General features: G+C 40.6%; 1 protein-coding gene across 3 annotated transcripts in view; it reads left to right on the top strand.

Moving 5' to 3' along the window:
• ARHGAP10 (Rho GTPase activating protein 10) overlaps window positions 1-15,733 on the top strand; it is a 339,539-nt gene that overhangs the window by 75,021 nt on the left and 248,785 nt on the right. For 2 of the 3 annotated variants that reach the window (XM_040472772.1, XM_040472753.1), the window contains exons 2-3: window positions 9,051-9,146; window positions 9,220-9,281. In XM_040472772.1, coding sequence (XP_040328706.1) covers window positions 9,051-9,146; window positions 9,220-9,281 — 158 coding nt within the window. Of the gene's footprint in view, window positions 1-6,792; window positions 6,839-9,050; window positions 9,147-9,219; window positions 9,282-15,733 lie in introns of those variants that run through there. The other variant, XM_040472763.1, reaches the window with a different exon arrangement.

The raw sequence follows: 15,733 nt of genomic DNA, 5'->3' as shown, positions 1-15,733 counted from the left end.
CCCCCCCCTCTGCCGCCCCACCTCAGTCAGCATCAGCAGTACTAGCCTTTTGCTGTCCTACACCAGGTCTGTTCATGACTGTGCCCTCTGTCTGGAAAGTCTTCTCTGCAGTTATCCATGTGGCTTGCTTCTTGCATCATTCAAGTCTTTGCTTCGATACCATCTTTTCTGTGCCATCTGCTCAGATCTGTTCAAGCTCTCCCCAGATGTTCCCATTTTCCTAACCTTTCTTCAGTTTTCTCCATGGCTCTTACCTGCTTACCAATGTCCTATGTAATTTATGTTTTATTATTTGTCTTCTCTATTCCCCTTCTCCTTCCCCCCTCTCACTTTGGCCTGTCACCCACTCTCACTCCAGTTGGTGTGATTTATTTGTTGCAGTATGCTCTGTGTCTAGAACACCGTGCCTGGCAAATGTTTGGGTAAATGAGTAGAATGTGGATGTGTAGAATGAAGAACGGGGACGCTGAGAAAGGAACACTGAAATTCTGGCCACTTGGATTCCTGGAAGTATAGGAATGAGATGAAGGCAGATGGGATGAAGGACAACTTAAAGGAATCAATAAATGTAAAGTGGTCAGGAGAGTACCTGACATTATAAGGTATGGCAGACAGATTAATGGCCCTCCAAAGAGGTCTCTTCCTATTCCTGGAACTTGTGAGTATGTTATTTTACATGGCAAAAGGGACTTTGCAGATGAGATGAAAGGCCTTGTGGTGGTGAGATTATCCTGGGTTAGGATAGTGGTCTTTAAGAGTCCAAGAAGCTGTGTGACAGAAGGAGGTCAGAATGATGTGACTGGGGGATGGTGGCTGTGAGCCAAGGAATTTGGGCACCTCTAGAGCCTCGAGAAGGCGAGGGAACAGTTTTCCCCTCGAGCCTCCAGAAGAAATGCATCCCCGTGAGACCCGTTTTGGCCTTCTGACGTCCAGGCCAAAGGTTCCAAAAAATCTTTATTATTTATAAGACAATAAATTTGTGGTGTTGTAAGCCACTACATTTATAGTGATTAGTTACAGCAGCAGCAGAAAACTCATACATTTAAGTGTCAAGTAATTGTTCCGTTCTCACTATAAGATTTTCTTTGAACAACCAATTGTGTGGCCCAAGACAGTTTGAAAACTGGTAGGCTGGGTGATCGCTAGCAATCTCTGCTCAGTGACAGGTACTCTCTCTGTACACAGAACCTAGCCCGAGTAGACCCTTTGCACTGCTGAATGTGTGCAGTGCAGTTGAAGCTTGGAAGAAGGTGTAGCGAAGATTGGGGTGGTGGTCTCCAGTGTGGACCTGCCTGTGGGATTCTTTGCAGCGTTCAGATCCCTCCCTTTGAAAGTACTCTTTGTAATTATTTTGGCTAACAGAATCTGGCTGTCTGTTAATGTGCCATGTTGGGTCTTGAGTCTTACACTCCAAGTTTGTGCATTTTTTTCCTGAGGCACGTGCATCTTTGTGGACTCACCTTATTTTCCTTGACTTCATAAATTTGTCAATTTAGGTCTAGAATATTCTAGTGACTTTAGATGGTGCTTTTCCTACGATTAAGAAGACCTTACTACATAGACACTCCAGTTGGGCTGGAATTGGAGAGTTAGGGCCAGGAATGTCTTAATGTAACAGTTCCAGAGACCAGGCTGGCCCTTGAGCTGTTGCTGGAACAGCCTGTGATTTGGCCTTCAGGGCTGCATTTTGGATTTGTGAGATGTTTGCATTATTTTAAAAAATCTACAAAGAGAGTCGTTAACCTTCTTATTTGACTCCTATAGAGAGGCCATAATGCTTTTTTAGTATGTAGCGCTGCTGCCAGTTTTGTAAATCTGGAAAACAGAAGGAAAATATGAAGCCAGTTTACAGATCTAGAGGAATTTTGTTTCATTTCCAAGTTGAGTTGGGTTAACATCGGAATTATTTCCTTGGCATGAATCTGGCATGGAAGATATGAAGTTCTTCGAGTCTGTACCCTGTTCCTCTCTGAATAAAACACTGAAGAATTTTAGTACGTGTTTTGATGCGCAGAATGGGTGGCAGAGCTTCTCTTGGCAGAGCTTTTGCATATTTGATAAACTAGTTACTTGGGTCTCTACATGCAAAGGAATGTGAACATCTAGGTGCAGTTTGCCTATTTGAAAAAAGGCTTTAGCATCCGATACGGCTTGTGCAGAGTCTTATATTTCAAATTTAATGAGTAAGAAAGGCACATTTGTTTGCTGTTTCATTTTTCTTCTCAAGCCCAGAATTAGAGAACATGCCACATTTCCTCAGGCGTCCCCATTCGTGCTTCGGTTGACAGTGTGGGGAGTTGCCGGAGATAGTGGTTATGACCTTATTACCAGAGCCAGGCTGGGTCAGGTAGAGCAGTCGAACAGAGAGTTTTCCCATTCACCTCCTTCGAAGTGCCTGTATGTGACTCAGAGTTCACGGTCATAACTGAAAACTGGTTAATAGGTGGGCATTCTGCAAAAGATAGGTTTCTCATCTGTATCATCAGCAAGGGTGAGCTTTGGCAATTTGGGCCAGTGTCTGGAGGCTCTCCAAACCTGGATTTAAACTGTGATTGGATCCCTACGTGTGCTACATCTCAAATTCATGAGATCTCAAATGTAACTCCTCATCTCTCACACTGCTCTTAGCCCTGGGAAGAGTTATATGCCTCTGCTTCTTCCTATTTGTCTGTGGATTGAAGACCTAAAAATTCTAGTCTGGGTGACTCTGAGCCCAGGTTCATTTGAAAGAGTGCAAATCACATGAATTCTTTTACATTAGTTGTGCTTTATTTTCTTTCACACCTTGAAGGTATTTCATTCACAGTAGTGAGGAATTAGTAGACAGGAAAGGATGGGGGCATGGAGCCACATGATTGTGAGTTTTCCATTTAGTTAGAATCTGCATTAGAGCTGTTCAGATAATTGGGTGAGATCTGGACAAGAGAATAATGTTCTGTCTTCTGAAAGTCGGAATGATGTAATGGAAGGGACATTGGTAGAAGCTTGAGAGACTAGGGAAGGGATCCTTTGCCTCCAGGACTTATTACTAGCAGTCTAAAGAGGTCTGTGACCTTGATCAAGTCGCTAACCTGTCTCTGAACCTACTTAACACATTTGTAAAATAATGTGACACCAGGGGCACCTGGATGGCTCAGTTGGTTAAGCGTCCAACTCTTGGTTTCAGCTTGGGTCATGATCTCAAGGTTCATGGGTTTGAGCCCTGCATCAGGCTCTGCACTGGCATCTTGGAACCTACTTGGGATTCTCTGTCTTCCTCGCTCTCTGCCCCTTCCCCACTTGCACTTTTGCACGTGCTTTCTCTCTCTCCCTCTCTCTCTCTCAAAAATAAAGTAAACTTAAAAAAAGTGACACCAACACCTACTCTCCAGGCTGATGATAAGGAGTAAATGAAGTAATATTTGTAAGTCAGTTAACAAAGAGTAGGCACTCAGTAAAGGCATTCCCATCCAGTGGGCCCCTCACCATCTTCCCCCAATAGAGGAATGTTGCTAACTTTTGTAACTTGAAAACTAAAGACTGGTTGAGATTTATGTGCAGTGATACCGGAAAGAGAAAACATTATCCTTTGCATAAAACATCTTTGTGCTTCTTTAAGGGACTGTAGTAAATATAGCGAACTATCTCATGATTTCATATTATGTTTGAAAAGGCAGAAGATGTCTATGGAGGTATAAACTATATGGGAGAATAAATACATTTAGAATATACTAAATAAACATGATACATTTGTGATTCTTAAATGGAATGGAGTTTGGTGTGGTCAAATTTTTAAACAATAAAAATTTTGCCTCATGAATTCTAATAACACCAGAAAAAAGTCAACAGAAAGAAAAATGATTTATTCTAAAATAAAGTATTGGGGCACCTGGGTGGCTTAGTCGGCTGAATGTGTGACTTCAGCTTAGGGCATGATCTTGTGGTTTGTGAGTTTGAGCCCCACATTGTGGTCGCTGCTGTCAGCTAAGAGCCTGCTTCATATCCTCTGTCTCCTTGTCTCCCTGCCCCTCCCCTGCTTGCTTGCTTTATCAAAAAAATAAACAAACATTAAAAATATGTATGTATTTAAAATAAAGTTTTTTTTTTTTCTTCAACGTTTATTTTATTTTTGGGACAGAGAGAGACAGAGCATGAACGGGGGAGGGGCAGAGAGAGAGGGAGACACAGAATCGGAAACAGGCTGCAGGCTCTGAGCCATCAGCCCAGAGCCCGACGCGGGGCTCGAACTCCCGGACCGCGAGATCGTGACCTGGCTGAAGTCGGACGCTTAACCAACTGCGCCACCCAGGCGCCCCTTAAATAAAGTTTTAACGTAACTACAATACTTAGCACTTAATGAGAGAAAAGCATGCTTTTTACCCAGGGAGAAATATCATACTGGCTGTGCAAATGAACCCAAATTTAATCTGCTGTTATAAACATTTTAAGCTAAAATGAAATTAGGTATTATGAAATATTAAAAAAATTGATAGATTAAGTTTTTTACTTTCTAGAGAGCCTCATGCCATGACCATATGAAACATGGTCCTTAAAGTATATTTTGACTTAGTGATTTGGATCAAATACCGCAGGAAACAGCTCCAGAGGGGAAAAATATAACTTATGCCAGTGTTTGTACATATTATATAAATAATCTATATAAAATGGTATAATGTATAAGTAAATATACACATATAAACACATATATATATGTATATATACACATAAATGGAACCAATGTACACGCCCCTATTGAGAACTGACAAAGCAAACGTTAGTAAAATGGAATAATAAAGTTATTAAAAATGGTAATAAACCCACAAACTATTAACATCTGGAAGTAGGTGCATGAGATACAAAAGAAAAATCCTATTGTGGTCCCTGTTTCAGGGATATAGTGACGCACAAGACTGTCAGTTACTGCCTCAGGGACACGACGTGATATTGTACAGTGGGAAAATAGATAATCCTGAGTGAGTTCTGACTATATAAGATAGTTTCAGATAATAAGTTCTACGAGGAGAATAAAGCAGCATTAGAATAGAGAGGGATTAAGCACCACGGGTGACCTTGTTTTGGAGAGAATGGTAGGAAGGATGGCTCCATCAGAGACAGATGGACTGAGCCATCAGGGTTGAGAACCAGCCTGGTGAGGGTGGGGGTAGGGGAAGAGTGTTTCAGGTGAGCGAGTAGCAATTTTAAGGGTGTCAGACTGGAGTGAGTTTGGCATGTGTGACCCAGAGCACGCCAGTGTGGTTAAGCCTTGGAGAATAATTATATGTTTTTCTGGATGACGATGGAAAAAAGTTACTTTGGAATGGACTAAATTGCTAGGTTTTACTCTTTTATGGTTTTAAAGATTTTATTTTTAATTGTGAAATTATGGCAAAAGTGAAACAAACGTACATTTTAAATAAGAATGTTAAAGCAAGTATCTGTAGACTCACCCCTAGGTTATGAGCTAAAATCCCTTCAATCCCTTCGTCCCTTTGCATTGCTCTCCTTTGCCTCCAGTGGTAAACATTGTGTGACTTTTGAGATAATGATTCCCTTGCTTTTCTATAATTTTGTGACCTATATATGCAACCCAGAATATAGTTTAGTGTAGCTTATTTTGAACTTTCTATGAGAGAATCATACTGTGTGCATTTTTTCTGTGTGACTTGCTTCTTTCTGTCCAAGTTGTGAGATTAATGTGTGTTGACTTGTGAATTGAAAGTTATTTTTACTCTATGGTGTATGAATGTAATACAATTTTCAGTTCTGTTGTTACTTGGTACTTGTTTTTTCCAGTTTTTGCTATTATTATGATCATTCTGTTATGGGTTTTCTAGTATATGTCTACAAGTGCACATGTGTAAGAGTTTTTCTTGGGAATTTACCTAGAAGGACAATTTTGGGATTGTAGGGTATCATCAAGTTTACTAGAAAATGCCAAAGTACTTAAAGAGTAAGTGTACCAATTTTTACTCTTAGCTAGCAGTATGTGAGGATTTGTGTTGCTCCAAACACAGAATTACACCAACACCTGGACTTACCAGACTAATTTTTGCCAGTCTGGTAAGTGTATTGAGGTATGTTGAGCTTTTCATTTTCATTACCACTAATGAGTCTGAGCACCCTTTTCATGTGGTTATAGGCCATTTAGATTTCCTTCAGTTCCTTTTGTGAAGGGCCTGTTGAAGTGTTTTGTTCAGTTTTTTTTTTTTAATTAGAATTTCTGCCTTCATTGATTTATAGCTGTTACTTACATCTCCTGGGTGTGTGCTTATCTTCACTTTTTTAATGTCTTAAGCATTTTTCAAGTTTAACACAGTCAAATTTTACTAACCTTTCTGTATTATCTGTTGCCTTGTAACAAATCATCCCCAAACGTAGTGGCTTAAACAGCAGCCATTTATTTATTTTAGTCTGGACTCAAGTTCATCTGGATTACCTCCTTCATAAAAGGCAGGAAAGCTTTGCTTCTGCAGGTTGGCTGCCTGACCCATGGGGCAGTAAGTTGGGGGAGGGCGGGGGGGTGGGGACACTGGGCCACTAGTCTTTCACCAACTAGCAGGCTAGCTTGGGCTTGTTCACACAGAAGCCAGAGGGTTCTAAGAGAGTCGAGTAGAGGTATACAAAATTTCATGAGATGGAGGTTCTCAATTGGCACAGTGTTACTTTCACCACATCCTGCTGGCTCTAAGGCCAGCCTACATTCAAGGTGTGGGAAGAGAGACTCTACCTATTGCTGGAGGAGCTGCAGAGTCCACATTAAAAAGAGAGGTGCCTACAGGGACAGGTGGAGAATTGTCACCATGCTTGCAGTCCATCACATTTTACATTATGGTGTGTGCTTTTGTTCCATATGCTGAGGGTAAGAAGTTATAATCTTGTATCATCCTCTAAAGGTGTTGTGGTTTTTACCTTTTGCATTTCGGTCTTTCAGTTTTTTATTTTAAAGAGAAAAAGGATTTGAGAAAAGCGAACTAAACATGAATTAGATAGAGGAAGAATGACATTTGAAAAGCCGCGATAGCGAGAGATGTTGATAATGATGGAGGCTATGCACATGTGGGGGCAGGGTGTCTCTGTACCTTCTGCCCAGTTTTGCTGGGAATCTAAAATTTATCTAAAAAATATAGTCTGTTAAGAAAATTAAGCAAAACCAAACCATGACAGTAGCTGAAAGAGCTGGGGAGCATTGTCAGAAAGTTTGGGAAGTGAGAGAAAGCAGCTTGTCCAGGAGGGTATTGGGGGAGCTTTGTACTTAATGATTTGAGGTAAAGAGTTGGTAAAAGAAAAAAAAATCAGGTAGCATTTTATAATGTAAAAATAAGAATCTTTTGCTTTTATTCCTTGTTTAGTCAATGACTAAAAGAGAAAATTGCTTCTACTATCTCATTAAAAACAGTCCTCAGTTTTGACATTCTTGGCTTCTCTTTCTTGTCTACATTTATCTTTTGTGTGAGTACTCTGGCCAGCAGTTATAGATTGTGTTTTATTTTTTTCAACTTCTTAATCTGCCTGACATGAAACTTTAACACAGTCTGTCGATATTCACGGTGTGGGAGTCAGGGAACAGCTTCTTAAAAGGTGCTTTAGACCGGTGGCAGGATTGTATCCAGGCCAGGGCATGGCTTTGTGCAAATAGCTCTGGAATAGAATCAAGCCTTTGCTGTTGTAGTAGCTGTGCAACTGTGTAAATTGTTTAACATCTCTGAGCTTTAGCACCCCACTGTAAAATGAAGATAATCTTTATTTTATATAAGAGTATTGAATGAGATATACACAGCATGTGCTATGGCCCATAAAATAAATGTTACCCTATTTTAGAAGTAGAATTTTCCATCATTTTCTTATTTTTTCTATCTTTGTATATACTTCCCTTTATTTAATTTTTTTAATTGGGGAATAACTGGATTAGTATCAACATAGTGATTCGGTATTTATATACATTATGAAATGGTCACTACAATACACCTAGTTACTAGCTGTCACCATACAAAATTACTACAATGTTATTGACTACATTGCCTGTGCTGTACTTTACACTCCTGTGTCTTACTTATTTCATCATTGGAAGATTGTACTTCTTAATTCCCTTCATCTATTTCATCCTTCTCCCAACCCCCTTCCCTTGGGCTATCATCACTTTATTCTCTGTATCTGTGAGTCTGTTTCTGTTTTGCTTTTTGTTTGGTTTGTTTTTTAGATTCCACATGTAAATGAAATCATATGGTATTTGTCTTCCTCTGTCTGACTTATTTCATGTTACATAATGCCCTCTAGATTTCTCCATGTTGTCACAAGTGGCAAGATTTCCTTCCTTTTTTATGGCTGGGTAATATTTCATTGTGTATACATACCACATTTTCTTGATCTGTTCTTCTACCAATGGGCATTTAGGTTGCTTCCGTATCTTGGCTATCGTAAATGATACTGCAATGTAGTTTTCTACTATTTTCTATTAATCTCCAATAAAAAAAGATAAGAATGTGTAGGTCTTTGCAGAATGAATTCTTTCCATCATTTAAGCTTGGCCTTCAGCTACCTCCTGATGCTGTTTGCTATGAAAACTCTTTGATACTTCTGTGCTTCTCTGGCTGGAGTTTGCCAGTCAGTTAAGGGCATCTGGCCGGCTGACTTTGAGCTTTGATATTTTTATATTTGAAACTATGGCATTCAGCCAGTTCTCCTCCAGCGCTGGGAGATACCATCAGGTGTATGTATTCCTAATCATAGCCTGAACTTTTGAATCGGGCAAGTTCTGACCTGAGTGAGCAGATAAAGAGAAAGAGCTTTGGGGAACAATGTGAAGCAGTTATATCTCTGAGGAAGAAGAGGGTGGGGAGGGAGTAAACATGTCTCCAGCACCTGTTCCGTGCCAGAGTGTAGAAGGGAAGACAGAAACATCCCAGAGCATGCCAGGTTGAGGGTGATGGGCCCCTTGGCAAAGGAGTTGGGTTGTGCCTCCTCTTGGGTTGGGTGAAGAGCCCGACAGCTCTAGTGACCTTAGGATGAATACATTTCTTCTAAGCCTGGACTGAAAACAAGGCCCCAGGTAATCATTAAATCTTTCTTCCTAGGTCTTTCAGCAGCCCAGCGGAAGTTTGCACATTCACTCCGAGACTTTAAATTTGAGTTCATCGGTGACGCAGAGACAGATGATGAACGCTGCATAGGTATGTAACAGTGAGGTTTTGGTTTATTCTCCTTTGCTTTGGCTACCAAATAATCGTAACTTTGTCTTTATAGATGCTTCCTTACGTGAATTTTCTAATTTTTTGAAGAATCTGGAAGAACAGAGAGAAATTATGGTGAGTTGTGGGATGTGAATTAATAAATTGAACTTCAAGCAGAGAAAATCTGGGTCTAGAAGCTGGTTCTGGTAGAAGTTTTGATGCATTTATCTGCGGATGAAGTAACACTTAGCAGTGGAGAGCCCTGGATGAGGTTTCAGGAGCCTGGATTTCTAGTTCCACAGTGGTGCTGACTGTGGTGAGATCTTAGACAAGTTGCTGGACCTCTAGACCAAGGCCTGGTTTCTTTATCCATAAAGTAGTGGGTTGGACTATAGCAGTGCTTTCTAGATTTTTGTTAGCAGTGGAGCACTTTCATTTAAATTGAGTCTCAGGCAGAACATTGATGTACCTAGAAGATCAAGGCAGAAAAGCTTATGTGGAGGCAGAGGGACAGCAGAGCAATGTTAGAGTCTGAATCATATTTTTATAGATTTTTAGGCTGTGTGGAGGGAGAGAATTTGGGCCAGGAAGTCCTTAGAATCCCTCTTTGCCTTGAGGTTCATGATCACAACAGTAAGAATAATAAGTACTTTCCATTGGGTACTCTCCACATGCTTGATGCTATATGCTGAGTGCGTTGAGTGGATGATTTTATTTAACAAAATGCTCAGCAATGGATTTTGAGGGTATTGAGTAATAGTTTCTCACTTTTCTTAAAAGCTTCTTTCCTAATGTCTGTGATTCATTCATTCAATAAAGATTTATAGGAGAATTGCTCCCAGATTATTATATATTATCTATTCTCACCAGATTTTATAGGCGTTAAAAAAAAATGACAAACTGGCTTTTTTTGTATCCTTGAGAATGAGTCCTACCTAGAATTATGTTAAAGTATAAGTGTACCAGTGGGTTCAGAAGTGCTTATAATAATAATATTGAACATGATAACTAAGATAGCCTTTAGTGTGTGTCTGGTACAGGGATATCAACCCCATGATCAACCTATGATAGAGACTCTTTTATTGTTCCCTATTTTACACTTGAAATTGAGCCATAGTACCTTGCCCAAGATCACATGGTAGCTGAGAGGTAGAGCCAGAACCAGGCACTCTGAATCACCCGCCATTTTGGTCAGCTTCCTAGATGTTACTGTAATTAATCTCTTTGGTGGTGGCGGTGGTGGGATTTCTGTCTAGTGTAGTTGCAGTAGGCAAAGAAGTAGTGGGAGGACACTGATTTTGATTTAAAAGTGACAGTGACATATGGCTTCTAAAAACCCCAATTAATTTGCATTGTACCCTATATCCTGAGATGATTTGTTTATATTGTGAATACTGTAGAGGTTATGTGAAGGTACTGTGGTCCTGTTAGGTTTTTCTGGCACAGACTGACATCTTCAGCCATTATTTGTGTGATCCCAAGTCACTAATTTTTCAGCCATTTAAGAAAGTCTAAATGTGATAGTGGGTAAAAATAATGCTATCACCTTTGTACTACATGTGGGTGTGTGGGTAGTGATGGAAGTGTGTGTACTCAGTTTATGTATTTAATAGTATCAACTTTTTTGTTCCCAGCCCTCTTTGGTATTTAGTTGTATTTCTCCTGGGATCCTGAGCTTTCAGCAAATATACATTTGATCTCTGAGTGTTTCAATTACTGTTTAGAATATGAGCACACAAAGGAAAACCAAGCAAGCTTCCTCATGAAAGTTGCATTCTAGGAAGGGAAGGTGATAAATAAACATGTACTATAGGTCAGGTAGCGTAAGTCCTACAAAATCAAATAAAGAGGGGTCTCTGGCGGCTCAGTTAAGCGTCCGACTTCAGCTCAGGTCATGATCTTGTGGGTTGTGAGTTCGAGCCCTGCTTCAGGCTCTCTGTTGTCATCTTAGGGCCCGCTTGGGATTCTCTCTCTGTCCCTCTCTCTCTGCCCCTCCCCAACTTGTGCGTTCTCGCTCTCAAAATAAATGAATAAACCTAAAAAAAAAAAAAACAAAAACCCAAAACAAAAAAAAATCAAAGTGAAGGAAAGTTAGTAGCCAAAGAGTCAGAGAGTAGGGCAGGGTACTCCTATATGTAGGGTGGTGAGGAGAGGCCTGTACAGCTGAGAACTATGTGAGGCATCCTGACATTTAGGGGAAGAGTGTTAGGTGGACCCGTGCTGGATTTTATCACCCCAAAATACTGTGTGACTACTTCCTGTCTTGATGTCCTATTTCTGTTTTGTGTTCTTTGAGATGCACTGACTAGGTCAAAAAACTGGAATGTGGTCTTAGCTCCAGGCTGTCAGATGCAGATAGTGTGGTTCTCAGGGCTATTAATAGCTGGCATCTTGGTGTAATCTTCAGCTGTGTTGGGGGTTGATAGGGTCTTTTAGATAGGATGGGGATGATGGGGCTGGGTTTCTGGTATAGGGTAGAAGTAGAAATAGGATGTTGTCTGTATAAGGCTGGAACCTCAGGGAGGAATGGGACAGTATGTTATAACACATTTGTGGGAACAGCGACTCCTGCATAGCAGGAAACTATTCAAAGCCAGAAGGCAGTTTGGTGGCGGGGGGTAGGGAGCAGCTATGACCAACCATAGAATTAAAAGGACACCTCGTGCTTTTTTTTTTCTTTTTTTTTTTTTAAAGCTTTTAAGCTTGGAAAAGTTTGAGCATGTACAAAAAGAGAGAAAAATATGATTAAAAAAAATTTTTTTTTAACATTTATTTATTTTTGAGACAGAGAGCATGAACAGGGGAGGGTCAGAGAAAGAGGGAGACACAGAATCTGAAACAGGCTCCAGGCTCTGAACTGTCAGCACAGAGCCCGACACAGGGCTCGAACCCACGGACTGCGAGATCATGACCTGAGCCGAAGTCGGACGCTTAACTGACTGAGCCACCCAGGCGCCCCGAGAGAAATATAATTAAACGACATGTACTCAGTATCCAGCTTCAGTAACCATTGCCACACAGCCAATCTTGTTTCTCCTATACTTCTCACTCCCCACTCCCGTGCCCCCACAGTTTGATAGAAAGCCCATTATATTGTTTCATGCATAAATATCCTACTACAGAGCTCTAAAAGGTTAACTCTCTTCCTGATCCACAGTGTCCTTCACACACCTAAAGACAAGCAAATCGTCATTCTTAATATTACAAGGAATTAGGCTATATTCAAAATTTTCTGATACTCATTTAAAGTCTGCCCTCCCCCACAGCAGTTGGTTTGATTGAATCTGGATCCAAACACATTGCATTTGATAGATAAATTTCTAAGTCTCTTTTAATCTGTAGGTTTTTCTTCCTTTTTTCCCTTACTAAGGATTTCTGATACTTTTCTATTAGCCTTAAAAGACCTTTAAAATAGTACTACTTCCTGAGTTATCAATGAGTTATAACAAAATTAATAATAAAAATGAAAGTGTTTAGTATTCTTTGGGTCTTTCTGTCTAATCTCCATCATCAGGGGTCTCACTTTTTTGTAACCATGAAAATTGCATGGAATCACAGCTACCTTTTTTAGAATTTTTTAATTAATTAATTATTTATATTTTAGTGTTTATTTTTGAGAGAGAGAGAGAGAGAGAGAGAGCGCAAGCAGGGGAGGGGCAGAGACAGAGGGAAACACAGAATCTGAAGCAGTCTCCAGGCTCTGAGCTGTCAGCACAGACCCCGATGTGGGGCTCAAACCCACAAACCGTGAGATCATGACCTGAGCTGAAGTCGCATGCTCAACCGACTGAGCCACCCAGGCGCCCCTAGCTACCTTTGTTTTAAATAACTTTGAACGCTTAGTAAAAAAAACTTTGATGCCTTACTAGACACTAGCCTTAAACTTTTGAATAAGAAAAGATACCTCCCCTAGGAAGTGCTCAGTATGGCCTTGGAGAATAACTGGTAAAAAATGAATTACAATATATTCTACTGGGGCACATGGTGGCTCAGTCAGTTAAGCATCTATCTGACTCTTGATTTCTGCTCAGCTCATAATCTCATGGTTTGCGAGTTCAAGCCTCAAGTGAGGCTCTGTGCTGACAGCGTGAAGCCTGCCTGGGATTCTCTCTGCCCCTCTCCCACTTGTGTGCATCCCCCCCCCCCCCAAAATAAATAAACTTACAAAAAGTCTATTCTCCTGTGATAATACAAAGTTAGGTGGGGTTTCATGGAGTAGGGAGAGGTTAAGTCTGTGCTTATCAGGAAGGACTTTGTGGAAGAAGTTGTGTTTGAGCTGGAGTTTGTGGAGCAGAGACACAAAGGAGGACCTTTGTGTGGTTTAACAAGTTCATACCTCTCCAACACGTGACATACAGATGAGGAAAGTCTTTAAGTAGCTGAAATAGAAGCCCGTGCATTCTGGGAAATTTTTAAAAACTCTTGTTTCACTTATAATTATTACACATCAGCAGCAAAAAGCTACATATTAAGAAAAAGGAATGCAAAATCACAACTCTAACATAGAGGTTGAAATATTCTAAACTTGGTTCTAAGAATTTAACAAAATCTTAGTGGTCGCTTAATCTTTAAAAACAGTTAGTGTTGGGACACCTTTGTGGCTCAGTTGGTTAAGCATCTGACACTTGATTCCGGCTCAGGTCATGATCTCATGCTTTGTGAGTTTGAGCCCTGTGTCGGGCTCTGTGCTGACAGCTCAGAGCCTGAAGCCTGCTTCAGATTTTGTGTCTCCCTCTCTCTCTGCCCCTCCCCCCACTCGTGCTCTGTCTCTCTCTCTCAAAAATAAATATTAAAAAAAAAAAACAACCCAAAAAACCAAAAACAATGAGTGTTTTCTGAAGTCCTAAATTAAATGTTGCACTGTAATAATTAGATGTTCATAATTAAGACTGAGTCATTAAAATGTGAAAAAATATTTTGATCTGTGTTTTAGAAGGCAAGGACCAGGGTAAAAAAATTTTTTTAAAAAGCTTTTTTTTTTTTTTTTTTAAATTTTTTTTTCAACGCTTATTTATTTTTGGGACAGAGAGAGACAGAGCATGAACGGGGGAGGGGCAGAGAGAGAGGGAGACACAAAATCGGAAACAGGCTCCAGGCTCTGAGCCATCAGCCCAGAGCCCGACGCGGGGCTGGAACTCACGGACCGCGAGATGGTGACCTGGCTGAAGTCGGACGCTTAACCGACTGCGCCACCCAGGCGGCCCCCTTTTTTTTTTTTTTTTAATAAATGTTTAAATAAATGTTAAAATAGGATGTTGGGTTTTAGGAATAAAGTCATCAGACTGGAAGCTCAACAGTAAGGAACAAGTTCTTTGTTGGTTGTGAGCCATCAGGAATATGTATACACACATGACTAATCTGTATACCTCAATAGGCTTAGATATAAATAGTTCAACAAATACTGTGTGTGCCCATACACTGTGCCAAGTGCTATAAAGATAAAGGCATAGTTCCTCCCTTTGCGTAGTTAGCCGTCCTTTGGGAGAGATTACACAAAGCATGCTTTGTGGTAACAGAGTTATTGGGGAATTCAGGGAAGGCGTAGTAGAGATGTCCTTTCAGACCTCAGTTGACAGATGAGTAGGGGTTATCCAAGTAAGGAAAGATAGAAGTGAAGCACTAGTTTCTTCTGGGCAGACAGAATTTGGGGAAGAAGGAGGTATCTGTTTGTGTTATTTCCCACCAGTGTCTAGCTACATAGCTATTAAAGCCAGTTGTTGGGGAGGGAACTGGAAAGAAGGCTGGTCAGGAAGGCAGAGTGTCTCCCCCCAGCCCCTGCATGAAATTTCTGTGAATGAATGTGTCATGCCCTTTACAAGGCCAATAATTGACTTTTTTGGAATAGTGTTTTCAAGTGAATACTTTTTATTGATCATTTTGCCAGCCTTGACTGTGAAATTGACCAACTCCAGTTGGGAGCTGAGTGCTGTTTGTGGCCAGAATTGCTGAGCTCACTTCTGTGCATGTTCTCTGAGGAAAGTACTGTGTGGTGTTTCACTGCCAGAATTCTGGAGATGTTCTCTCTGGCATGGCAGGACATGGCGTACTGATCTGAGGTGGGCAGCTGTCCAAGAATTTAAGGGCTTTTAAAATAGTGCTGCAGCATTTATGATGTTCTTTTAAAAACCCTTCATATTGGGTTTACCTCTCTATATGCTTCTTTTATCATAACTTTTTCTTTTTTTTTTTGTCCTTTTCCTGAACACGACTGCTCAGTTTCTCAGGATTTTGGGAAATCAGGGCAGTTGCGTGAGGCCCAGAGGTTGAGGAAAGCTTCAGGGAAGAGGGGATGCCTTGAGAGAGAAGGCAGAGCTTGCCAGATGGTGCACAAAAGGTACCTCCCTTTCATCCAGAGAGGGCTGGGTGCTGACTGGGCTGCCAAACAGTGAAGAGACATCTTGTCCACCAGCTGCATCCTTTCCCTAGTTGAGCAAGATGACCCTGTTCTTTTCAGAATTTTACTGTTACTTAATTTGTGTTTAGCATTACTTATGACTTCCTGAAATGTGATGAGTACCTAAGGTATTCAAACCACTGGGAAGATTGTGCCTTTATAAAGTTTCATCCGACTATAAAAATATTTTATA

Source organism: Herpailurus yagouaroundi, unplaced genomic scaffold, assembly GCF_014898765.1.
Source record: "Herpailurus yagouaroundi ecotype Mexico unplaced genomic scaffold, PumYag 28, whole genome shotgun sequence".
NCBI classification, from domain to species: domain Eukaryota; kingdom Metazoa; phylum Chordata; class Mammalia; order Carnivora; family Felidae; genus Herpailurus; species Herpailurus yagouaroundi.
Note: the sequence above shows the minus strand (reverse complement) of the source record. Positions and strands in the feature narration are given on the sequence as shown.